This window comes from Monodelphis domestica, chromosome 1 (assembly GCF_027887165.1).
Source record: "Monodelphis domestica isolate mMonDom1 chromosome 1, mMonDom1.pri, whole genome shotgun sequence".
Classification (NCBI taxonomy): Eukaryota; Metazoa; Chordata; class Mammalia; order Didelphimorphia; family Didelphidae; genus Monodelphis; species Monodelphis domestica.
In genome coordinates this window covers 184,722,424-184,749,416 of record NC_077227.1, presented here as the reverse complement: position 1 = coordinate 184,749,416, position 26,993 = coordinate 184,722,424, and the positions used below count along the sequence as shown (strand labels likewise).

The 26,993-nt window shown below is 35.0% G+C and overlaps 2 protein-coding genes across 5 annotated transcripts in view; one reads left to right on the top strand and one right to left on the bottom strand.

Moving 5' to 3' along the window:
• FAM227B (family with sequence similarity 227 member B) overlaps positions 1–26,993 on the top strand; it is a 319,277-nt gene that overhangs the window by 104,827 nt on the left and 187,457 nt on the right. For both annotated transcript variants that reach the window (XM_056810170.1, XM_056810172.1), the window contains one exon: positions 5,761–5,895. In XM_056810170.1, the coding sequence (XP_056666148.1) occupies positions 5,761–5,895 (135 nt within the window). The remainder of the gene's footprint in view (positions 1–5,760; positions 5,896–26,993) is intronic.
• FGF7 (fibroblast growth factor 7) overlaps positions 15,443–26,993 on the bottom strand; it is a 79,548-nt gene continuing 67,997 nt past the window's right edge. For all 3 annotated transcript variants that reach the window (XM_001369874.5, XM_007479933.3, XM_007479932.3), the window contains exons 3-4: positions 18,558–18,661; positions 15,443–16,551 (exon numbers count right to left, since the gene is read on the bottom strand). In XM_001369874.5, the coding sequence (XP_001369911.2) occupies positions 16,357–16,551; positions 18,558–18,661 (299 nt within the window). In that variant the 3' untranslated portion in view covers positions 15,443–16,356. The remainder of the gene's footprint in view (positions 16,552–18,557; positions 18,662–26,993) is intronic.

The window sequence follows — 26,993 nt, the reverse complement described above, 5'->3', positions numbered from 1 at the left end:
GCCATAAGGAAATAGGTAGGACTAGCATCAGATTGATCCTCTATTTTGCTGTTTTGTTGCCTTGGGCCATTTGGGCTATTCCCTGCTCTACCCTTTCATTTCCTTAGGCCATATGTTGACATTGAGATACTTCTTCTCTAGGCCAGTTTCATTTTCTAAGCATTCCTGAAGAAAAGAATAGACTTAAACAGAAAATCTGATGTCTAAGAAAAAGAAGAGGTGAAATGTTTAGGACACATATCACGAAAGCATGAATAATAGTATTTTTTGGAGCCCTCTTGCTGATTAAAAACAAATACTTTCTTGGTTTGCTATAACATTAATTGTATCCATCAAAAGATGAAAGAATCAACCAAAACACAAATATTCTGGACCTAATTCTTTCTTGCCTCATAAGTTACCAAGGAAAACAGGTCATTTGCTATCCCTTGAGATCAACCTCTTTCTTCTCCCCCTTTATTCTAATGAAAAATGAACTTTCTCCCTTCAATGCCAACTCTTCTACATATCTTCACTCCTCCTGCATCTTATGCTCCAACAGATTGCCCCCATAGACATCTCTCTCCATAATGCTCTGCTAATTCATCTCCACAGGACTTTCTCTGCCATGCCATAGAAACATCTTTACCCTGGAAGCTCACTCCATCCCTAAGCCCCTTCTCTCACCATGGAAGTTCTCTCCTCTTAGACCTCACCTGATGATTGGCTGGTTTCTTCCAGAATCTCTCTTTTAAGGACAGCTAGGACAAATACACTTTCCTCCATCTCCAGGTTGCATTGCTGACTCACCTCCATTGGATTTCCTGTTCTGTATACCTCCCTACCTAGGATATTCTCCTCAGTCATTTCAACTCACTTTTCAGTGTTTTCATTAGTTAGAATTTAAGTTCTTTAAGGCCAAGAACTATCTTTCTGCTTTTATTTGTATTCATCAGGCTTAGAGAATTGCCTAACATATAGCAAATCACTTAATAAAATGATTGTTGACTGAATGACTCCCCATCTCTAATTTTCAACCTTTTCCTATCTACAAGTTCATTCTTTTTGCCATTTTCCCCATCTTAAAAAAAAACCCTTCATTTAACCCCATCATCCACTCAATTTATCATGTAATAAGCCCTTCATTTTCTTACAACCAGACATCTGCTATCTCCAAAATATGTAAATACAGTCTCTCCTCCTATCTACCTCTTCTCAGGCCTTTGCAACATAATTTTTGGCAATGATCTCTTAATTGCCAGATCTGATAGCCTTTTTCAAAACTTCATCATCAGGTACTTCCCTGATGTATATGATGCTACCATCTTTCTGGATTTTCCTGACACTTCTCCTTGTTTCTTTTCCTGTTTATCTACATTCTCTAAAGGAAAACACAAAGCTCCAATGAAAGACTTGCTCCTTGTAAGCTCATCAAACTGATCAGAGAACTACCCTAATGATTTTTTTATAGAAAAGGATGATGTAGACTAAACATTCACAAAATTTTCACATGGGAAAAGAGAATGTCAAGGGAGAAGTGAAGAGCTCTGAATGAAAATTAAGATTAGCATGACTTTGAGAAAGTCTCAGACAGCTAGCCTTCATACATTACAGTTAGGGCCTGAATGATTCTTGGAGTTTTTCCAGTTTGATGAAACATCACAATGATTCTGCTCCACTGTATAGACATAGAGAGCTAACTTTCTTGTCACCCTGAAGCATCAGAGTAAGACTTTTATGGTTATGACACATCTAATTCTAAGGATTCTAATACAAAAATGTCAAATACATATCCAAACCAGATCAAAATGCAATTGGAAAATATTTGATAAATAAAAATGCAGCAAAACATAGATAACCTTACTTTAAAAAAAATTTAGACCCTTACCTTCTGTCTTAGATTCTCGGATCAGTTCTAAGACTGAAGAGCATAAAGGTCTAGACAACTGTGACTTGCCCAAGATCACACAGCTAGGAAGTGTCTGAGGCCAGATTACAACTCAGGAACTTCCATGTCCCAGCCTGAATATTCTCTGAGCCACTTAGTTACTGCTTTACATTTTATAGCTAAATTAATATGAGACATTAAAAGGATCCTTCTATATGGTTGTTTATGGTTTAGTGGCCCCTGTTCCTTTTTGAATTTGTAAAGCTCTTATTTTCTTTTTTGCCTCTCCCAAAACCTCTAACCCATAGAAAAAAGAAAAAAAAATCTTTTCATTTATGTGCTCTCTTTTCATCCATTACTTACAGAAGACATTACACATGATTCATTGACTTTGCAATTGCCTTTTGGATTCTGAAAATCTTCTGGGATTTGTTGATTTTATTTTTTTCTTATATTGTAAGTTCATTTTAAAATCTTATTTGTCATTAGTTTTTCTTTTTCCTGGTAAAATGCTTTAGCATGCTGAAACACTATAGTTGAGCAAGTTGCTCATAATTATTTCCCCTAAGAATTAAAGTTTACTTAGCTGCCTTTTCCTCTTAAGAAATAACATGCAATTTCTAGTTTTCACAGAAAATTTTGGACTAATTTCACTTATATTTCCCTCTTTTACAACATATCAGTATCATCCTTGGATGATTCTAGCAGTTGGTGAACAGCTTGACATGAGATAGAGTTTATTTTCCCATTATATTCATATACGTGTATTTATGTATGTACAAATACATACATGTGTATTTAAATTTGATACTCACAATATACATTTTTGGATTGCAAAGCATGAATTATGTTTTTATGGATTCCATCAAATAACCATTAGATTTTTAATATGTTTGTGCCAGACAAGTTGGCAGATAGTTCAGGGTCACACTTTCAGAAACAACATTTTAAGTCCTGAGTTTCCCAATGGACACATTCTTGGCTGTATTTTTACTGACATTTATGTGCTCCCTCTTGGCTGTATCATTATAGATCTGGGTTTGATTATTGTAATTTCCCCTGTGATACCCAGACTTTTCATCTATTGCATTAGAATTTTTCCTGGAAAAAAGATAAAAAGTTGAGGATAACTCACCTCCTACCTTAAAATCCACAGCAATAAGATTTCAAATTTTGAAATCTAAGCTTCAATTTAGTAGGAAAAAAACAACAAATACTATAGATCTTGACTGGATATAGGTCTTTATTTGACTGGTGATGCTTGTAGAAACATCAATGGAAATATAAAACTAACTTAATAAGGCCTACTTGTAGCAAACCTGGTATCAGTGACGGATATACACATGCAAGAAGGAAACAAGTGATTCATAGAATTTATAAGGAGCCAGATAACATAACTCATCTGAGGACATGCTAATGATGGGAGGGACCTCAGGATCCATCTAGTTTTACCTTCTCATTTTGCAGGTGAGGAAACTTAAGCCCAGAGAGAACTTAAATGAATAGCCCCTGGTCATTTAGGGAGTGTCACAATGAGCAAGCTTTAATTATTGAAAATTTATGCCTGTTTAGAAGAAGATATTTTTCCTTTATATAGCTCCTATATAATGAATCTGTGGGTGGTGACCTGAGAAGGAGACTGGGGGCTAGAGGAATATGGATGGAAAATATACAAGACAGTTAGAGGGAGAGACGTAGGAATAAAGACTCAGAGACCGCAAGTTAAAACATGTGGGGAGTCGTGAGCTCCTAAATTACCTCTCTAGAAAAAGAAAGCAAGTGGAGAAATTACAAGTATGAGAAGCAAGAAGAACTGCGTGGAGCCAATAACTCCGCTATATCCCCCATGGGCCAGATGGCCAAGAAATTAATGGGAGCTATGTGGTGCAACTGTTACAGGAATAAGTCAGACATGAGGAGCATTATAGGCCATAGCATGATTAAGAGGTGCAAGGAGCAAGAGCGAGAGCAAAGGCAGCTTTTATTAGAGATTTTGGGAATGTTAAGAGGGAGGTGATTAATGAATACATGACATGACATAGGTTTTTACATTGGTTGAATTGACAATGATGGAATCAAAGAGGAGGAGATTAATCCAACCAGTGCTTGGTAAAGGAATGTAGTCTGAGCCAGGGTACTGTGGCTGGCAATGCCCAGCCCAGGAATTTGCTCTTCTTTTGCTCTTGTCCTTTGGACTGTCCCTTTCCACACAATGATCATTAAGTGATCTGACCATGTGTCTGGTAAATGAATATATAGGATACAATCTTAATACATCAATCATATTTCCAAGATGCTAACATGCCTGCTATATCACACTTTAGAACCTATGACCAGCCTGCTCTCAAAGTTTATTATTTTTATTAATCAATCTTATATTGTTAGTAATACATTTATGTTTCAATGGATATTTTTTTCTCAGTGTGAATAATTCTCTAGGAGTTATATAGCCTATGGATGACTTCTCATGGAGTGTTACTCTTAGTCCTGTCCTATAAATCTTCCATGGAGCATCTACCCAACTCCCTTAGACCTTCTTGGTCTTTCCATATGCTATTCATGGCATGGTTGATGTTTTTCACAATATTTCTTACATATCTCCACTTTCCAGGTACCCTTTATGTACTATTCTTGCCCACTAGAATACAAGCTCCTTGAGGGCAGGAACTATCTTATTTGATTATATTTTATTTTATTATATTCATATCTTCATTAATTAGCACAGTGCCTGGCACATAGTAAACACTAAATAAACTCACTCTCGCTCTAGCTCTCTCTCTCTCTCTCTGCCTCTGTCTATTTGTCTCTTCTCTCTGTCTTTTCTCTCTCCCCCCTCCTTCCTCATATGGTACATCTGGTAATATTTGTGGTTTCACTATCTTCATTGATGAGAGCAGCTTGCTTTAAGAATAGTTACTGGTATATTTGTTTCATTCTACTATTTGTTGTGCTTTTGTTTTCATCACAAATGCGCTAGGAATAATTTGTTATTTGAGAGAGGTGTCTGCTTCAGTTCAAAGTCTTTTTATCTCCATTGCCTCCTACAATAATTTCCTGAAATTGATGGCTACTTAATACATATTTCCTCAATTAACATTTGTTGAATAAACTGTTCTATCCTATCTCCCACTGACATCCTTAGTTCTTTTTCTTTTTCTGAATTAGACCCTTATTTAGCCAAAGTTCATTGAATTCTAGAAATTATTTTTGCTCAGACATGAAATGCCACATTAATGACTACTCCCCCTTCCATTTCCCAATTTCTCGTGAAATTGGGCCACCAAACATAGGGCATATATATCTTCTACCCTCTCTATTATTCATTCTTGCTATAGCTTCCTTCTCTAATACCAATCACCAGTTCTAAATAGCCACTAACCAGATCAAGAGAAAAATTATTATTTGCCCCTCAAAATAATACATAATCTTTATCAACACCTATCTTAAAAAACACATAGAAAGCAAGTATAAATTATAATGATGCTGGTGTTATCAGGAGGAGTAAAAGGAATCTGCAGGAAGAAGTTAGGATAGTTATATTTGATTATTAGCTCTGCTATAAGTCTTCTTGAAGGCCCTTATGCATGATGTTTGCTTTCTTTGCTTCAGTTTCGTGTACAAAGTGAAGAGTGTCCTGGGGGATAAAATGAATCAATAAATATGATTTGCTTTTTTTGAAAAACCAAATAATATTATTTATATTAAAATTTCATGGATCTATGATTTAATCAGTGTGGACATTTATTTTACCGTTGTAGCCTTTCTAAACCTTAAGGCAGAAATGTTATGGCCAAAAAATGAATAGTCCAGTAGCCAAATTTCTATTAGTCTGAGCAAAAGATATGTTGTTTCTGGCATTTCTTCTCTGATTAACTATAACTTTGGCATTACAGGTGTAATACCCCCAAGACGTGTTTGGACTCGATGGAATCTTGGTAGATTAGAAGAAAACACTATCCATGGTACAATAAAAAGGTTTATAGAGATTGAAGACCAAAAACTTAAATGCAGAAACCTTTTAGATAAAAGTAAGTTACTGTTCATATAAATACTTGGATAAAGTTTTATCAGCAAACTCAAATACAGCTGTTCATTAGACAGGAATTAATAATGATTATAATTTCAGAATAATAAGAAAAATAAGTTTAAGTTTTAAAGGAATATCTTTTTTATTAATGTTCTTTTCATATTGTTTTACCTTCTTCCCTTATAAAGTTACTTCTACCACCTTTCCTATAATATGCAGCAAATCCTTTACCAGGACCTAACTGCTAAGTTTGTGATGGCCTTAGATACATAAAATGCATTTTTTTCAAGCTTCTATAAACTTAAAGAAAGCCTGAAAATATTTCTAAATTTTGATTATTCACACAAGGGGGAAAATGTGTATATACATGTATATGTATATACGTGTACAAATGTATATGCTTTCATTTCATAAGTCTCATTCTAAATATTTATCATTTTTGGCATTATCTCTTTCTATTCAGAATTTTTTCAGTCTACTTTAAGGTTTCATTTAATTTAATTTTCATTTAATTTAATATTAATTTGATACAAAGTTAAAATGGAAGAATTCCCACTGAAAACTTAAAATGAATGGAAGAGGTTGAAATGACAAATTTTTAAAATGAATATTCTTGGGGGCACATAGTTGGTGCTCAGTTGATTTGAGAGGCAGGCCTAGAGATGGGGCGTCCTATATTCAGATATGGCCTCAGATGCTTCCTAGCTATGTGACCCCTGGGCAAGTCATTTAACCCCAATTACATAACCCTCTTCTTCTTTGGAACCAAAATGCAGTATTGATTCTAAGATGAAAGGTAAGTGTTTTGAAATAAAATAAAATTAATATTCTTATTAAAACAAAGCACAGGAATTTTAATTTCCATAAAATATAGTTTAAAGTTATGGTAGAAATGAGCACTTAAAATCATTCTAGTTTTAAAAATTTCAAAACATTTCAATGATAGTTTGTAATACTTAATGATAAAATATGGCTAGATTAGCTCATCAGTAGATGAGATTACCTAAAACATTTCAAGAAATTCCCTCAGTTTGAATATTGGTGAAGCCAGGATATTTTTGTGGAGAACTAGAAATCAACTTATTTGTATCTTCTGTCCCAGACCTTAAAACTTTGTAAATTTCATTAGTTTTAGTTTTCAAGAATAAAAATGTTCCACTTAGTAGAGAATAATTTGTAATTTCCTAATTTCTATTATAGCTAGCACATAATTACTATACAATATTTCTTATAACCTGTTGGGAAAAGTGTTAGTGTGCCAGGAATCTATTTGTTAATAGAAAAAAAATAAGCTTATTATATAAAATAATACATATTTCAACTAATTGTGATTTAGCTCACTTTAATATTTTTATTTTAAAGGCATTTCCATGAACTATGAACATTTTGATACAGCGTTTAATTTCAAATCAAAGATACTGTGTTTACATCCACTCTGAATTTGGATATGGCACATAACGTCTGTAAGCCTCAGTTCTGCCATCTGCATTCTCAGGGGTTCTGAGCAGACGACTTCTAAATTCTCTATTTTTTCATTATAGTGGATAGAGAATTGGATTCTATCAGGAAGACACAAGTTCAGGACTAGACTCCGGCACATAATGGTTGTGTGAACATAGACAAATCATTTAATCTCTAATCAGTGTTTTAGAAAACTAAGTGTTTTAGTTGAAGAGCAGTTGTAATTTTGTATTGATAGAGGGAGTTTCTCCACTGGGACTTTCTATACTAGAGATTCCCCCCCCCCAAATCTTCCTATTGATTAATATTTTTTACCATTTTACTTGTAAAAACTGACATAAAATAACTATGATTTATAGAAAATTACATAAAAATAAATATAATTATGCAAGCACATGTAAAATGACTAAGTTTGAGGATGGAGATGGAAACTAAGGAAAACAAAAGAATTTTTAAACAAAGATTTGTTTTGTAGTTCGTGAGGTTCTGTTTTTATTATACTGGGGGAAAGAAGATCAAAGAAGGGATATGCAGTGGCTTAAGGATTGTTCTACAGTTGAGAAGAGCATTCAGATACAGGATTAGATGACTTCTCCAGACCCTTCCATGTCTGACTTTCTAGAATCTCATAAAAATTCAGCCTGAAAAGGATTACTTCATTAATAGCCAAATTCTTGTACAGCACAACATACGGAAGAGAACTTTGGAAATGAAGTTTAGAGATTTGAGCTCTAGTCTTGGCTCTGCTACAAACTATGAGCTTGAACAAATTACTGTTTCTCCTGATCTAAGTATCTTCATCTGTCAAATTGGGATATTTAACTAAAAGATGGCTAAATTCCCTCCCAATCCTAACCTTCTGTGATTCTATGGAAATAACAACAATGGCTTCAATGTAAATTATTTTGGAGCCCCTGACTCTATTTTGGTTTAATTGTTTTCTCTTCATTATAAATCAATTGTACATGTGTATATACATATATAATTAATTTCTGTAGAGGTGTCAAACATGGAACTTACATCCAGCATTTTGCTGAGGCCTTCTCTTCTGTTGCTACTGACTTTTAAAATGTGATTGGGAAATATGTAACAAAATAAACAAAAATGCAATACAACATAGATAATATTAAAATATGGTTTCCTAAGTCAACATACAGCCCTTAAGAATCTTTATTTCCTGGTTAATAGTCTCATTTGAATTTGACACCACTGCCTTATATGATTATTAAGGTTGTTCACTCTTATCTTCGGTTGTTCTGTTCTTAGAATTATTACTGAATGAGCAAAAACTGATTTTTTATAAGTGGCTTCTTGCTCACTTAATTTTTTAGCCTATCTATCTATCTATGGCTAGTTTTCATTTTAAAGATGCCAAAATAAATCATGAAACTGAGATTGCATATCATTTGTGATATGGTGTTCAATTAGTTCTCTTAATGTCTTTTTCTGTCAACATTCTGTGGATTTCTCCATTAGATATCCAATTTTTTCCAATTGAGTAACCAAACTCAGAAGTTCTTTCTTTGTCCTTCCTCCAATGAAAACAAATCTATTGTCAGGTTTTCTTTTCTAGGAATTACTCTCACTTGTCACCACAACATGTAAAACATTGAAGTGTTAGTAGCTGATAAAATATTTCCTCAAGGAATAATTTAAATTTTAAGAGAATATTTAAACAAAACCTGCTGCATGTATGGAGAAGGGTTCAGTGATAGTGAAGTACATTCCCCAAGATCATGACCTAATGGTGCTTTCTCATACTGTGCAACATTTACCCATGCAGAGTGGGTAGAGTATTGAAATTGAAAGCAGGAAGACCTGACTTCAAATCCAATCTCAGACAATTTTTAGTCATATGACTGAAGATACTAACATCACCTACCTGGAAGGGCTGTCATGAGGATCAAATGAGACATTATTTGTAAAGCTCTTAGCGTAGTGCCTGGCACATAGTAGGAACTATAGAAATATTTATTCTCATCCCTACCACAACACTCCCACACGATGTCCACAACTACATTATTTTTTACTAATCTGAGAAAAGTGTCATGTTAGATAGTACTTCATGTGAAGCATACTCTAAAAAATTAAATGAAAACTTGACTTTTATAAATCCAATTGTAAAAAGTTGTAATGAGTCCTAATGAATTACTTTTTAAGTGTTATAATGAGGATACTAAAGAAAGGCTAAAATTTTGAAATTTAAATTCTAGGATCAAACTACTTAACTACATAATTCTAGATATTAAATATCTGAAGCGCAGAGAGCCATTAATTTCCGTCAATTTTACAAGCATGAAGTACTAAAAGTTCAATTTCTTAGAAGAACTATTTTATACATGCAGCTTAAGTTATCATGAACTAAAAAGAAATAAGTAGAAAGTAAATGTCTAAAGATATAATAAATTGTTAGATGTTTAATGGCTTGGAACCTACCTGAGTGGTAATCTAGTCTAACCCATACATGAAAAGGAAGGCCTTGCTACAACATCCAAGAGAAGCAATCATCTAACTTCTGCTCAAAAACCTCTACTGAAGAAAAACCCATCAGCTCTCAAAGAAGCCCATTTTGCTTGTAGATGTTTTCTTTAACTGTCTAAAAGATTGTCCTACCATTAAATTTCAGTCTGCTTATTTTTAATCTCCCATTGATTCTACACCTAGGATCAAAATAAGACGTTTAATCTGTCTTTCTCATGATATAATATCATATCATATGCTTGTTTCTGTTTCTTTGAAAAAAGAATGATATGAGGCAGCTAGATGACTCACTCGATAGAAAGCCAGAGAGCTAGACATAGAGACTGGGTTCAAATCTGACCTCTGACACTTCCTAGATTTTTGACACTGAGCAAGTCTCTTAAACCCTCATTGCCTAGCCCTTAGCACTCTTCTGCCTTGGAGCTGATACCTAGTATTGATTCTAAGACAGAAGCTACAGGTTTTATAGGAAGAAACAACAAACAAAGAAAAGAGAATGAACTTTAAACTTATAATGACAACAAAAGAAAATTACTGAGCGCTAACACAAGCAAATTAAGGAAATATTAAGAGAGCACCTCGCTAACCTTGATAAATGTAAGACAGCTGATCTAGGCCCTTTAGGAAATGACAGATGTAACTTTTGAGCCACCATCAGAGATACTTGAAAGATCCTGGAAAATGAGAGAGTTAGCACAGGGTAGGAGAAGGGTTATGGTTGTTTTGAATTTTAAAGATCTTGACTTCAGTTTCTTGGAAAATTCTAAAATGGGTCATTAAAACGATGAATAATTAAGCATCTTAAAAAGGAAATGATTACAAAAGGCCAACATGGCTTCATTTAGAAAAAATATCACTGCAGAATAACCTTCATTTTTTTAATGATTCCTCATGGGAATGCTGTGGATCTAATTTAAGCAAAGCCTTTGAAAAACTATCTCATAACACTTGTATGGAAAAGACAGACAAATATGGATTAGACAATGATACGATCAGAAAGATTCGAAACTGGATGCATGATTAGACTCAAAGGGTCATGATGGATCCCTCATCATGTCAACAAGGCAGGAGGTATCCAGTGAAGTACTCCAGGGATCTCTATTTGATTATGTACTATTTAACATTTTTATCTGACTTGGAGGAAGAAAAAAATAGCATGCTTATCAAATGATGAATGTGACATAAAGCTAGAAGGTGTAATGAACACAAAAGATGACAGTCAGGAGCCAAAAGAATCTGGCTGAATTTAATAACATGAAATTCAATGGAGATAAATGTAAACTCTTGCCCTTTGGTATCCCCCCCCCCAAATCAACATGATCAGTAATTGTTCTGAAATTGAACTGGAGGTTTCTTGGACTACAAATTCAATGGAGAAAGAAGGAAGGAAGGAAGGAAGGAAGGAAGGAAGGAAGGAAGGAAGGAAGGAAGGAAGGAAGGAAGGAAGGAAGGAAGGAAGGAAGGAAGGAAGGAAGGAAGGAAGGAAGGAAGGAAGGAAGGAAGGAAGGAAGGAAGGAAGGAAGGAGGAAATGAAGGGAAGAGGGAAGGGAAGAAAAGAAAAGAAAAAGGAAGGGAAAGAAAAGAGGGGAAACTAATGAAAACTAAAGCGATCAGCTCAAGTAACCTTTTTTTGGGGGGGGGGGCTTTTCCTTTCAAAGCAAGTGGATAATTTTTGTCTATTTAGTCCCTCCAAAAGTCTAGGATTGGGAGATTTTATGAAAACAACCTGATTCTAGTTTCCTATTTCTCCCCTAGTCTCAGCATATCTTTTCCTTTCATGCCTATCAGTTTCTAACTCATCTTTAAGAAAGTTCTTGATTTTTTAAGTGTGTCTGTGAGAGGTATCCATAAGTCAAGAGGAGGATATTCAAAATGATCAAATCTATTCATATTTGTTCTGTACTCCAAAATGTACCATATCAATTTATTCTTTCCTAAAGGGTGGTTTATCTCAAATAGAGAACCCTCCCCCAACCCCCCGATTGATTTACTGGAACCAGAGTTGTGTGTTGGCTGTTTTGAAATTTCTAGTTAATTAATGAATTACCAGCTTTGACTTACAGAACTCAGAGTACCCACTGATTTGACTTTTCAGCTTACTACAGCAGCTTTGAGTTCATTTTCTCTAAAGGTGTGTAGTCAAAGACAGCATCAAGGATCTTGTCAGTATTATCCATGATTTAGTCAAGGACTGCCTAGATGACTTCTTAGGTCTCTCCCTGTTCTAAGGTTCAGTGAATGTTCCCAAATGATGATTGGCTTATAGAGCAGGGAAAGGTAGCCTGTGATTGCTTGCCAGCTCCCACTCTGTATCGGTGTCTCTTGATACCCACTTGATTTTGTGTGCGCGCGTGTGCATGCGTGCATGTGCTTGCAGATATTGCAGTGGAAAATGATGGCAAGGCTGACACACAGTAAGTAGAGCTGGAATGGGACTCAAAAGGCAATGTGACTTGCGTAGCATGAATCTATAAATAAACAGTAGAATGAACTTTTTCTAGAGCAGTGTAAGTTTCTTCATGTAGAATAGAGTTCTTAATCCTTGAGGATCTACGGATAGATTTCAGGGGGCCCATAAACTTAGAGGGGGAAAACTTATATCTTTAACCTTTAGTTTCCTTTGTAATTTGGTGTATGTTACTTATGCCTATAAGAATATTATGTTGAGGAATCTATAGATTTCACTAGTCTGCCAAAGGGATCTTGACACAAAATGGGGAAGAACCCCTGCTCTAGACTGTTTAAAACATAATTTTTTTCTTGCCATCTGAGATACTCGTCATCAACCAAATGCATATGTTCTCTAGAATTAAAAGAACTTTTTGTTTTTGTTTTTAATGAAATAAACAGATGGTGGATAGTTAAAATCTGCCTTCTAAACAAAAAGGCAAAATATCTCCCTTTTTAGGACTGGAATGTAAGCAGTTATAGAATTTCAGTATCTGGAATGCCTCAGGATTTACAAGCCAGCTCCCTTTAGCCAGTGTATTATTAGATTATTTACAAGACTGAACTTTTTAATGCTCATTTCTCTTATTGTAGCCTATTGCCACATTGACTTTTCACATTAGTGTGAAGACTATTTTGCAAAGCACAGTTTTATCTTATCAGCAAGAAACTTTTAGGGAAAAACACACAAAATGTATGCCCAATACTTTTGTTACATTTTAACCCACAATTTTAACAAACTCAATTAGCTATCAAGCATTTAAGGAGCACCTCCACTATACACAGATGCTCTCAGGGAATACCAACGATATGGATGAGAGAGTCACTACTTTCAAAAACCTTTCATCTCGTAAAGCCCATGAAATGCATTGTTCCAAGATGCTCAGGTTAGACTAATTTTCACTCAAAGGTTTGTCAATTGATGTGTTTCAGAGATATTTCAAAGGAGAGACAAGAAGGGCCAGGACACTACATATTAGAGGGGTTTTGTTTTTTTTTAGTCTCTAGCTTCTGTTCCTCAGACAACTTCTGTTTCTTTTCCGTAAGGTCTCCAAATTCCAATGAATCTGTGATCTCATCAATATGGGACTTTCTTCCAATTATACCAATCCCAACATCATGTCTGCTTATCATGTATAACTATTGTGTATGTCTTTCCATAAATTCACCATAGGTGGTCCACCCGGGGTGCTAGAGGCCTTCCTCATGTTTTCCTCATGTTAGAGGGATATCAGTAGACCACACAGGCTGTCACTGGCTATCCTTCATATTTGTTTCATGATCATCCCATCTTCTTTTTCACTTATGCGTTCTTTTTAAAGGTCTCCTTCACACCTCTATTTCCCTTTGAGTAATTTTCTACCATGGTTTTTCAGAGGATATATGTAATATTCCATTACTCACAGATATACAAAACAATGACCGTAATATTAATGCTAAAAAAGATGGCACTCTAATTCAGGAGGAAATTTACTGTTATTAAAGAATTTAAGTCCCCAAAGGCAACCTATCCCTCTCTCTACCTCCTGTTCAATTCTAGGCCCAATTTATGGGTTATATGTAATGTCCACACACTAGGCGCTGTGAAGAATAGAGTTCTAGTCCTGGAATAAGGAAGACCTGAGTTCATATTCAGTCTCTGGCACTTACTAGTTGTGTGACCCTAGACAAATTACTTAACTCTCATTGCCTCCATTTTTTCATCTGTAAATGGAGAAGGAAATGGCAGATCATTCCAGCATGGTCTCTCTCATGGTCTTATACACAAATTCCAGGAAAAGCAAGGGACCTAGTATGCCAGAACTATTTGTTAGTCCTGTTAGTCCAACAATATTTTGATATAATAAGATATAAACTTCATCACCTAATAATAGAAAGCCAGATATTTTCACCCATAGCCCATTAAATCCAAAATTACTCAACATTATAGAAATTATAACCTAAAATGATAATAGTTGGAATAGAAGGCTATAACCTAAAATGATAATAGTTGGAATAGAAGGCTTATCACTACAATTTCCTTCTTTCCATTGGTGATATTTATCTATGCTTATATTTATATTTATGCTTATCTATTATAATGATAATAACTAGTCAGTAGTGAATCGTATATTATTCCAATGTTATTTGATAAATATTTCATATTAATTGATTAATATTCAGGATTTAGTTAATAACAGAAGAAAGTTCGATTGACTCTTCTAAACTCACATATATATAATTATATATCCTTTTCCACAATAACATAATAGAAACAATGTCTCTGATTTTTTCATCCAATCCCAATCTGTTAGCAGGAATTTCAGGCCAAATAAGAATCATGCAACTTTAGAACTAGAAGCGTCACTGAAGACCATCTAGTCTAAATCCCTTCATTTTAAAGATTTAAAAAAATAAGACTTGGGAGATTAAGTGAGTTTTCTAAGCCTGCAAAGATAGATACTGACTGTGGAATTCTAGTCTTTCAACTTCACATTCAGTGTCATTTCAAGTACAGTGATCTGGGAACCAATAGGATAATTCCCTGGGTAATCATTGCTCAGGTAGGATTTTGTGCCATCCCTAAAATCATATCACTTAGTTGGTCACATGTTCTTCTTATGTATTGGCCTTTTACTTCTTAATTTACCTCCATGATGGAACAAGACCTATACATGGGACACACACAAAAAAAAAACATGCTTTATAGGAAAAGTTCTTTTATTTCTTTGGGCCACTTCTAAGACTTTTTTGAAAACTGGAGACATTGATTTTTTGGTAAGTTTTGTTTTTAAAAAGAAGTTACTCTTTTCATTCTCTAACACTGAATCAATGATTACTTCTAAAAATCTAACTTCTTTTATCTACTGTGATTTCAACTAAACTATCCAACTTCATTGGCAAGAGTATGTGGCAAAATATTTTTCACATTTTTGTCTTGTTCCCTGTGAGACATCCATTGTAGGAATTGCTGCAGGCTGTCATTTTTGTCTGCCATCCAGTGTTTGCTGGCATGAGTGTTGTGTACTAGACTTAGTGTCTGGTCATAGGGGGGAAAAACATGCAGCTGAGCCAGACTGCTTTGTTATTCCTTTAGAATTAAAAGCATATGAAACAGATGCAACTTAATAAGTTTTTTTTATAAATAACATAAACTTAAATAACTTAAAACAATAATGTTCAAATACAACTTAAGATAAAGTTTAATGCTGGTAACAACAGAAAAAGCATGAGTAACGGTGGGAAGAACAATATTCAAAAGCCATATGCCCTAAGAGGAATTATACAAAAGATAGGTTATGTTACATAAAAAACCTAATGATGTCTGAATTTTAATTTTTTGAGTTTATAATATGCTACTTTGTAGAAAGTGAGATGAAGTACATTGGTATTATTAATGTTATGGTTTTATATACAAGATTGTGAAACAACCTCTAAGAAATACCCTTTTAAAAATTGAGCAGCATTACTGTTTGTAATTCTACATATAAGCATTTTTCTATTGGTATAATTTTTGTTTTTCAAACTAGGTTTTTACTTAACACTGCAATTACAATTTTTAAGAATATGGACTGTTTTTCCCTCTGGGTAGACTATAGGGGTTTCAAAAGTTTTCACTGGAAACATCTCAAATCTTGCTCAACTTCCACAGGTAGCATTGACTTGATGATCTGACAAATCATTCCAGCAGCCTCTAAGTCCAACATATTTTACATAACACCCTCTGCTTTTTTTAATTATTATAGCAGCCATTTTTAATAAGCAGATAGAGATTTTTTAAATAATAATCATCAGACAATCAAGTCGCAACTTACTCTTAAGGGTAAATTAATTTAAGAAAGAAATGTTACTATTACTAACATCATGATTGTACAACTTCGTTTAAAATTTTTTACAACTTTTAGTTACTAAATCTGATTTTGTGTATAATTTCAAATCTTTCTTTTAATGCAGTCTCTTAAAATAAACATAAACGTGCAAGTCCAGCTTGTTCAGTTTTTTCAGTAGTATTCCAGCCTTTCTTAGTTACTTTTTACAAGTCTACTTAAAGAAATCTTCCTGCTGGAACTGGTTCCTTATATCCTATATAGGGTTAGGTGATTGCTATAGGAAGAAAGTGGGCGGTTTTCTGTTCTTTCTTCGTCTTCTTGCCCTTCACAGGGGAGCCCTTTTGATTTATTGCAACAAACATTTCTCTTCCACTGTTTGTCCATTTTGCTGAAGCATATGTATTGTAATGGTTTTCTTGAATGAGTTCTTTGAAGTTACAATCTTCATTGCAGACTTTCTGTTAAAAAAAAAAAGCATAATGAATGCTTGTATAATGAGAAGCAGAATAAATCGGAGACAGGTAGAATGAAAATGCATCAGAACTCATCTTTAAAGGTGAGTTCTCATCTGGTTTGGAAAATGGTGTTGATGGCCATGTAAATGAACTCGTGAAACAAGTGTTTTTTAAATGAGATGAATAGATTGCAACATTTATTTTTACCTATGCAGCACACTTTTGAATTTTGTATCTATTTTAAATAGTGATCACTCAATGATCTGTATCTGTTGGAACCCCTAATAACAGTTCTATGAGAAAACCGTCAAGACTGTCTTTTAATTTTTATTTCAGGGAATAGTTTCCCTAACTTCATATCTAGAGAGAGTGTTTGCAACTTTTCAGTGGTCTTTTTCTTTTTTTTTTAAACTCTTACCTTCCATCTTGGAGTCAATACTGTGTTTTGGCTCCAAGGCAGAAGAGTGGTAAGGGCTAGGCAATGGGGGTCAAGTGACTTGCCCAGGGTCACACAGCTGGGAAATGGCTGAGGCCAGATTTGAACCTAGGACCTCCCGTCTCTAGGCCTGGCTCTCAATCCACAGAGCCACCCAGCTGCCCCCAGTGGTCTTTTTCTTTGAGGTAGATCATGTTCATCATGGAGTAGATCTACATCTGTAGTAGAGAAGTATTTGGTGATAGAGTGGGTTGCTATCATCCTCATGTTGTTCAATCATATAAGTTTTTCATTCATAAAACTCACTACATTACCTCATTTGATCACCAGAATAATACCAAGAGGAAAGCAATTTAAATCTAATTTATTTCCATTTTATACATGAAAAATAGAGACCCAGAGTCTTCGGACTTACTTAATGTTCTAGAGCCAGCAAGTGGGAGAGCTGAAACCCTAACTCGGGTCTTCTAACTCAAGTCAGTGCTCCTTTTACACTCTACCTTTCTATAGTTTGCATAGTAATAGAGCCTTTTTATAATGGGCATTTTCACTTCCATTCATGTCTATCAAATTATTTCTGAGAAATTAATTCAAAGATTTAGACCTAGAAGAGACCTTAAAGATCATTTTAAATGTAAGTTTAACTCCCTCATTTTACAAATGAACACAGTGAAGCCTGGGCCATTTTAGTGACTACCCAAGGTCACCAAGAGAGTAGCTGAGCCAAGATTCAAACCAAAGTTCTAAGACTCCAAATCTAGTGCTTTTCCTATAATTCTATTTTTAGAATTTCTTTATGAATATAAATAAATTGAGCTCAAGTCTAGTTTTACTGTATGTAGCCAAAAGTTGGATTTTTATTTAGTTGTTTTTCATTTGTTTGCTTTTACTAGTTGCTAATAATTTTAGGTTTTCAAAGACAATTTGGCAAATGGATGAAGGGCAATCCTTTGAGTCAAAGGTACCTAGGTTCAAATTCTGCCTCTGACACATTCTAGCCCTAAACCCAAGGGCAAGTTATTTACCTCAGTGCCTCAAGCAACCCTCTGAGATTGTTGTTATTCAATCATTTCAGTCTCTTCCTGGCTCCTTTGGAGATTTTTCTTGGCAAAGTTACTGGAGTGGTTTGCCATTTCCTCCTCCAGATCCTTTTATAAATGAGGAAACTGAGGCAAACAAGGTTAAGTGACTTGCCCAAGGTCTTCCAGCTAATAATTATCTGGAACCATATTTGAACTCGGGAAGATGAATCTTCCTGACTCCAAGCCCAGTGCTTTATCCACTGTGCCACCTACTTGCAAACTAATTGCCCAACTACATTGAGGTAGGAATTGCCAAATGACAGATTAACTCATGAAATAACAATTTTGATCAAAAAACATGATTTTACTAACAGGCTCAAGTTTTAAAATATTTATCAAAAATAAAATAATAAAAATTCAAAAATGGAGCTTAATGATAATACTTTAATTCATCAGCAGTAATTTCAAGAAGTTTATTTCATTAAAAATTAGATATATTTTCTAATAAAATTTGAAAACTGAACATATACGATTACTGATGGCATTCATACCTTTGCATAGAGTTTTCCTTCTTTATCCATTGCTAGAAAGTATTCACTTTCCACCCCTTTGATTGCCACCACTCCAACTGCCACTGTTCTGATCTCCATAATATCTGTAATGAATCACAGAAATATCTGTAAGCTCTTCATTTAGTTTTGCAGTCTAGCCATGAAAGGCTACTTGTTCTTAATCATTTCAGTTTCATTTAAAAGCTGTTAAAATGATTAGGACAGTTTTTATTAAAAACATACCCCCCCTCCCACACACAAAGAACCCAATGTAACCCTTGTAATGACACATATGGAGTGCAGACTACTTCGTGTTTTCTTCATTTAAAAAGGATACCTGTGCATCCACAATTTCACTTATCTTATATGCCCATTTCTAGAATTTAATTCCTAAATTGCAGGGATTAAACATATATAGAGATATGCATATATGTGTATAAAGCTAGCACGCATTACTATTGAGGTCATTTTAAACTTCATTATTTTGAAATAGTAATTGGAAGCAGAATATATTTTAGGCATATGAAATTGAGTAAAGATGCCAACTAAAGCATTTTTGAGATATTTCCCTTGTCACCTTTTTAAAGCAAAATTCACTTAAAGGGGTGCAAATGATGGAAAACAGACCAAAGTATCCTAAAAGATAAAGAAAGGGCTTTTAAAACTGATAGGAAATTGGCAAGATAGGACACAAAAATAAACACAAGTAAATTTTGAAGTATTTTCATATATATTTTACAACAGGATTCAAGCTATTGAAACTGAGTTTATTTGTAGCAAAATGTTTAATGGTAGAAACATATGTTGGTTCATGCATCTTCTACTTTAACCTTTTCTTTTCCCTTTATAGCATAATCCATAGTAAATATTGTATATCTCCTGGATTGATATATACATATATACACACACGCAAATAGATTAAGCTACATTGGAAAAAAGGCACATTAAAATGAGAAGTGCAATAATCTCTCAAAACATCATAATTTTAAAATTCTCTAATCAGATTGAATCCTGAGGAAATCACTTAACATGTCTATATTGTCAACAAATATTTAAGTGTCCTGTTTATGTATTGTGAGATACAGGAAAATAAGAAGCAGCACATAATTGGGTTAAGATTTTATGTATATGTATATATATATATATATATATATTTTGCTGGTGATTCACTCAACTCTGCATCCTCAAATGAAATACACTAATGACTAAAGCAAAACTTTTTCCTCCTTCAAATTTCTAGATAATCACTTTGGTTCACCACTTTGATTTCTTGCATATTCTATTTGCTTTATTTTTTCTGTCTGCAAAACAAAATAATTACCTATTTCCCAAAAGTCTTGTGTATTTTATATAGTATTTGTTGTGTTTCAAACAAGGGATCTATAAAGGAGGATATAGGATAAATGGAAAGATTTTTCCATCATACAATGCTAATCATTAGTTAGAGTCCATCCAGTTTAATGTTCTCTAATCCAAAAGTATTGAAAATGGGCAGCTAGGTGGTACTGTGGATAAAGCACCAGGTTGGGGTTGAAATCTGGCCTCTGACACTTCCTTACTGTGTGACTGGGTAAATCACTTAACCCCAGTTGCCTAGTCCTTACTGCTTTTCTGCCTTAAAACGGATACTTCGTATCATTATTAAATACAAGGTATGGGTTTTTAAAAAGTGATGAGAATTGAAAAGCATTCAGAAGGAAGCAACAAAATATGATTAGATTTGGAAAAATATATATGAAGGACATTAAAATTAATTGATCCCACTTAATCTCCAATAAATAATACTTGAGTACTCTCAAAGAATATAGAACTATATTTTTAATTGGTCATAATTTTTCTTTAATAAACCCTTACCTTTCATCTTGGAATAAATACTGTGTATTGGTTCTAAGACAGAAGAGTGGTAAGGGCTAGGCAATGGGGGTCAAGTGACTTGCCCAGGGTCACACAGCTGGGAGGTGTCTGAGGCCAGATTTGAACCTAGGACCTCCCATCTCTAGGCCTGGCTCTCAATCCACTGAGCTACCCAGCTGTTCCCAGTCATAATTTTTAAACTCCCACAATTTATAAGCAAGGCAGAGAGCTCACCTACAAATATTTAAAGTAATTGCAAAAGCATGTTGAGGGAAATATGGAAGGTTTGGGTCATGGAACAAATGGACAAATTCCCAGAGGATGTGTAACTAAAAATGAAGAAGATGAGTGAAAACTAAGTAATAACTTAAATATGTATGTACATCTATACATGAGATATACCATTAGCCAATTGCTCTTATTTTTAGGACAAAGCAAAGGAAAATTAGTTCTTTCTGTAAAAGTTTGTTTGCACAGTGGATAGATTGCCAGGTCTGAAGTCAGGAAGCCTCATCTTTCTGAGTTCAAATCTAGCCTTGGACAGGTCATTTAACTCAGGTTTGCCTCAGTTTCTGTATCTGCAAAATGTGTAGCAGAAGGAAATGGCAAACTCCTTCAGAATCTTTATCAAGAAAATTCCAAGAATCAGGTGTGATTGAAAAGACTAAATCACAAGTAAAAGGAGAGATTTGGCCCCACATAAAGATGAATGTTCTGACAATGAAATCATTTATTGATTAGGTTTATGAATACTGCATTTTGGAATTTTCTAAAATGGAACATACTTATTTATCCAATGATTTTGATATCTGGATCAGAAAAAGATGCTCTAGCTACCTTCTTAAGATCCCTTCTATGCTTGTACATTTCTGAAAAAACTCTGACTTTCCCTTTGAGTTTCAGAGAATACTACCCCCTGAGTGCCTGCCATTGTCCATTCCCCTAGAATTATCATTTGTCCTAGTAACGGAAGGGTCATGGACATTCCTTAAGGGCTAATAAATATTTCACCACAAAAGTCTAATGCTCAAAAACTGCCATGACCCAGGGGCAGCTAGGTGGCTCAGGGAATTGAGTGCCAAGACTATAGAAGGGCAGTCTGACCTTAGGCACTCCTTTCTGGGAAAGTCACAACCCCCATTGCCTTGCCCATAATACTCTTCTGCCTTGGAACCTGTACTTAGTTTCTATTCCAAGACAGAAAGTAAAAAAGTTTTAAATAAAACTGTCATGGTTCCTTCTTGCCATTAGGGAATAAAATACAAAGTATGCAACTTGGCTTTTTTAGGTGGTACAGGAAACATCACTGACTGCCTGGTTGTTGAACCTCAAGAAAGAGCCTTGAACACTATAATCTCTTCCCCCTTCTCACCCTTCCTTCTCTCCCCCTTCCTCTTGTCCCCCTCCTTCCTTCTCTCCCTTCTTTCTCTGCCTCCCTTCCTCCACTCCCCCATTTCTTCTTTCCCACTTCCTTCTGTCCCCCTTCCTCTGCTCTCTACTTTTTCCTCTCTTTCCTTTTCGCCACAACCCCTTCTTCCTCTCCATACCGCTTCTCCTCTACCCCATCTACTATCTCCTTCCCTCCTGCCTATAGATATACCCATGCCTCTCCCATCTTTAAAAAGCCTTCATTAGATTTTAGCACCCCTCCCTAGCTATCATGTTATCTCTTTCCCTTCTTGGCTAAAGTCCTTAAAAAAAGTCTAAAATGTCACTTTCTCTCCTCTTACTCTCAGTTAAACCCTCTACATGTGGCTTTCATCTTCATCATTCAGCTGAAGCTGCCTCCCCCAATGTTACCAGAGATCTCCTAATTGCTACATCTAAGAGCCTTAATACTGAGCCTCCTTGACCTCTCTGCAGAATGTGACAGTCTTGATCTCCTCCTTCTAGACAGTCTCTCTTCTCTAGGATTTTATGACACTGCTCTCTCTTGGGTCTCCTCCTACACGTATTATTGTTTCATCTCGGTGTCTTTTAAGGATTCTTCATGCATGCCATGCTCTCCAACAATGTATGCCCTTGAAAGCTCTGTACTGGACCTCCTAGTTCACTTGATACTAATTCACTTAATTATCTCTTCATTTCCTGTGGAATTAATTATCATCTCCAGGCACGTAAAATTTCCAGATCTTATATCCAACCCTCATCTCTAGTTCAACATGTACAAACTAAATTATCTTTACCTAAAAACTCTCCTTCCCCTTCAGAATTTCCCTATTCCTGTCAAGAACACCATCATCCTCCCAGTCACTCAGCTTTGAAGCCTCACTATCATGCTCAGCCCTTCGTTCTCACTCCTCTCGCATACCTACCACATTGCCAAATCTTGTCATCTTCACCTTATTTTGGAGATCTATATTTTGCATGCATCCTTTTCTCTGCATTCATGACTACAACTCTAATCTGGGTCCTCGTGGTCTCTGGCCCCAACTATTGACCTTCCAGCCTTAAATCTCTCCCCACTCCAATCATCCTCCACTCAGCTTTCAAGGAGATTTTTCATCATCCTTCTACTCAATGAGCTCTAGTCATTCCTTATTACCTATAGAACAATATTGATATAGTCATCTTTTTGCCATTTAAAACTATGAACAGCCTGACCCCTTTCTAATTTTCTAGCTCTCCTACATATTCCTTCCTTTCAAGCAGTCTACACTCTCCTTACTCACTGTTCTTTACCCAGAATACTCCCTCTCCCTGCCTTTATGTTGGGGTCCTCCATGCTTGTAATGCCCCATTTCCTTATCTCTCCCTTGGATTCCTTCAAAATTTAGCTCGAAACTGACCCTCTGCAAGAGGACTTTTCAAGTTCCCCAGCTGTTACCTTCAAATATGTGTGTGTGTGGGGAGGTTATACACAATCCTATATGTGTGTGTGTGTGTGTGTGTGTATGGAGAGAGAGAGAGAGAGAGAGAGAGAGAGAGAGAGAGAGAGAGAGAGAGAGAGAGAGAGAGAGAGAAATGAAGTTAATAGGGAATTTAGAAAATTTTATACACATATATGTATTTATACACACACATATATAAATACATATGTACCTACTAATTTACATGTGATCTCTCCCATTAGAATGTATACTCTTTGAAGGTAGGGACTATTTTTTTTTTGCCTTTCCTTGTGTCCCCAGCACTTAGTTTAGTGTCTAGAATATAATGATTAATAAGTGCTTGTTGAATGACTTCACAAACTTTCTTCTAGCTACTTTTCCAGTCTTATTTCACATTACTCTCCTTCACCTTCTCTGTGTCCCAATCAGTCTGGGGCTATTAGCTGCTCTTTGATTTGGATAAGGATAGTCCTTCCTCCTTAGCTCCAGCTTTCTGAATGTTTATCTACCTTCAAGGCCCAGCTCAGGTTCCATCTTCTCCATGAAGCCTTCCCTAACCTTCCTCCCTCTGCCTCTTATTGTTAGTATTTTGTCCCTCCTCAAACATATCTTGAATTTACTTACATGATCTATCCTCAAGTAGAATGGAAACTCCTTGAGGAAAGAATTTTATTTTTTGTTTTCTATTCTTATTTCCTGTCATAGTGATTAATTGAAAAGGGAGGGGGAAGGGAATAAGCATTTATGTGGTACCTACTGTGTGCCAGCTACTCTGCTAAGCACTTTTATAAATATTTCTGTTTGATCCTCACAAACTGAAAGATAGATACTACTGTTATCCCCATCTTTTCCAATGAAGAAATTGAGTCAAACAGAGGTTAAGTGACTTGCCCAGCGTCACACAGCTGAGGTTAGATTTGAACTCAGTTCTTCCTGACTCCAAACCCAGAACTCTATCCACTGTGCCACCTAACTCTCTTGTATAGCTACTGGAAGAATCATTGCTGCTACACATGTGCTAGAATGTGGCAATTCCTCACTCTACTGTTTCAGATATGATAAAAATGTACCTCCTTTAAAGCTCCTCCCAGACCTGCATGGTCCAATGATGGACCACCTCTACATTAATGTTACTGCACTGTTCTGCTAAAGTTATCTGTGTCCTTTCCATGGAAGGGTGTGAAATGTTTTCAAAACTTATTTCTGTAACTTTATAATCACTTTTTACAGCATGGGGAGAAAAAACATTTAATATGTAAAAATATACTTAACTTTTTGTGTTGATCTTGCCCAGTACAACTGGAAGAGTACCAAGATTTTAAGTCAAATTATCTAAGATCATCTTTCCTGCACCACTTACTACCTGTGTGACCTTGAGTGAATCCTTTTACCTCTTGGAGCCTTACTTTATTTATCCATAAGCCATGTCTCTAAATAGATTAAGTTCCAGGGCCTCCTCCAGCTTTAAATTTCTGATGTTATATTTTACTTCTTAAATTGTCACTTGCTTTTCAAAAGCACTAGCCTACTATGAACAAAATCCTACTAGTTCTTATTTTAAAATCAAATTTATACTAAACTAGGTTTTTAAAAACTATCCAAATATTACCATTTAAATTTAACTTCCTGAGAAAAAAATGTGAATGTCTCATTTTTAGAAGAAAAAAATTGACAAATAGAGAAAGTGAATGCAAAATTTTTAACAACATAAGTTAACATGAAATAAGCAAAAAAAGAGAGAGATGATTTAATTTATCTCTGACTACTAAACTGTAACATAAGTCATAACTTAATATCTTTTTAGACCTTAAAGCCAGGAAGACATGAGTGCAAATCCATAGGCTCAGATATTTACTAGTTGCATGACCCTGGGCAAATTATTTATGCTAATATTTACCTCAATTCTTCAGCTGTAAAATGGGGATAACATCTACTTTTCCATTTTGTTTTGAAAAGCAAATGATATATTTTCAAATCATTTAGCATACATAGTATGTCCTTAATAAACACTTCCTTTCTTCCTCCTTTCCTTCCTTCCTTCCAAAAATCAGAGTATCTAATTAAAATCCAAAATTTAGGAGGTTAGCAATAAATTAGAACTCCCAGAAATTTATTAGTAAAAACTGTAGTCTATAGGAGCTAAAGATAAAGCAGGATATCTCTTAATCTTTCTCTTAATTAATACGTTTTAAAAGTACAGAATCCAAAGAAGAAAGAGGATGTTGTTATACACATACTTCTCTCCCCGAAGTTTCTATATGTTACTGTATGGTAAGTTATATCATGGATGATTTAGAAAGTTAGTTGGTTGTTTCCTTGGAGAAGGTACAGGGGAAAAGAGGAATTTGCCACTTAGATGAACTATAAAAAGTTCAACTCTTGTCCTTTTTCCTTTATTCCTATATAACAGTCCATTATCAGTTATTTTCAATATAGATAATAAATATTAGAAGGAGAGAGACAAGAAAAACATTTCCTTGATCTGATACATCATGGGGCAATTCATTATAACCATCAAGCAAGATAATATATATTTTAGGCCTTCTACTGGAATATGACAATAACTTCATGAATATAGAGAATCTTTCAATTTAATGGCATTTGCACTACTAAGATTTTATCTTTAAGGCTGTAATACAAGTATATTTCAAAATCATGAGTATAAAATTAACCATTTGCAGGATTGAAAGCTAAAAGGTTAAAACCTTTTTTATTTTGCCCCTCATAAAGGTGTGGTGAACTCAGAGAGAGGATATATTGCAAATGTAACTGTGTAGGATGTTTGAGGAAAGGAATGGGGGGAAAAATACCGTTAATCCCACCAAACCTCTATCTCCCTTTCTTTTCTTCTTTCTTTTTTTTGTTGGTATTTACTCTATTTTTAGTTCTCCATCTTGCTTCAGGGAATTCAATTATTTTGTTATAATCTTTAGATTTCAAAGTGAAACTTAATAGTGTTTTCAGTAAATTCTCCTTTAAAACTGATGTAGCCCAAAGAACTCAAAAGCACAACTGTAGAGCTGAGCTTCTAAGGCCCCTTCCCTTGGGAAATGTCACCACAATGAAATCTGACACTCCAAACTTCTGAGTTTCTTATTTTAGCCAAGACAAAAAATGCAGTCTTCCCATAGGCTTGCTTGGTTTAAGGATTTCTTTTAAATCCCTGTTCTATAGTTAGATTTTTATACATCTGTTTATTCTACCTTTAAAATGTGGTCAGCATGATGGGGAAGGGGTGGCCTTCCTTTATCTTGTACTCAAATCTAAAGCAGGAATCAGATTTCAGTAAAAATGAAATGCAGATTTTATGATATATCTTTTTTCAGTGGATTTGGAGGTTTATATCCCTACATACCATTCAAAGCCTGTGCCAAATACTGAGTACAGTCATTAATAGAATGAAGTAATCCGAGGTAGTATGTATTTATAATTATATCCAGTTCTCTTCCCTTCTACCACCACACTGCACAAGAACATATTTCCAGGCCGAAGGAGAAAGAAAATAAATTTCATGATTCTACAAATGTAAACTGGTTTATACCCAGTTGACCGTAGAGTTGATCTCACCTTATTTTGTCATGTATCCCTTTGATAGTCTAGTAATGCCTTTGGATCCCTTTTCAGAACAATAACTTTATATACACAAAATAAAATGCAATGGGATTACAAAGGAAATCAATTTGGTTGAAATATAGTTAGCAAAATATTTATTTCCTAAAAACCCAAGTTCATAGGCCTCAGTTTAAGAACC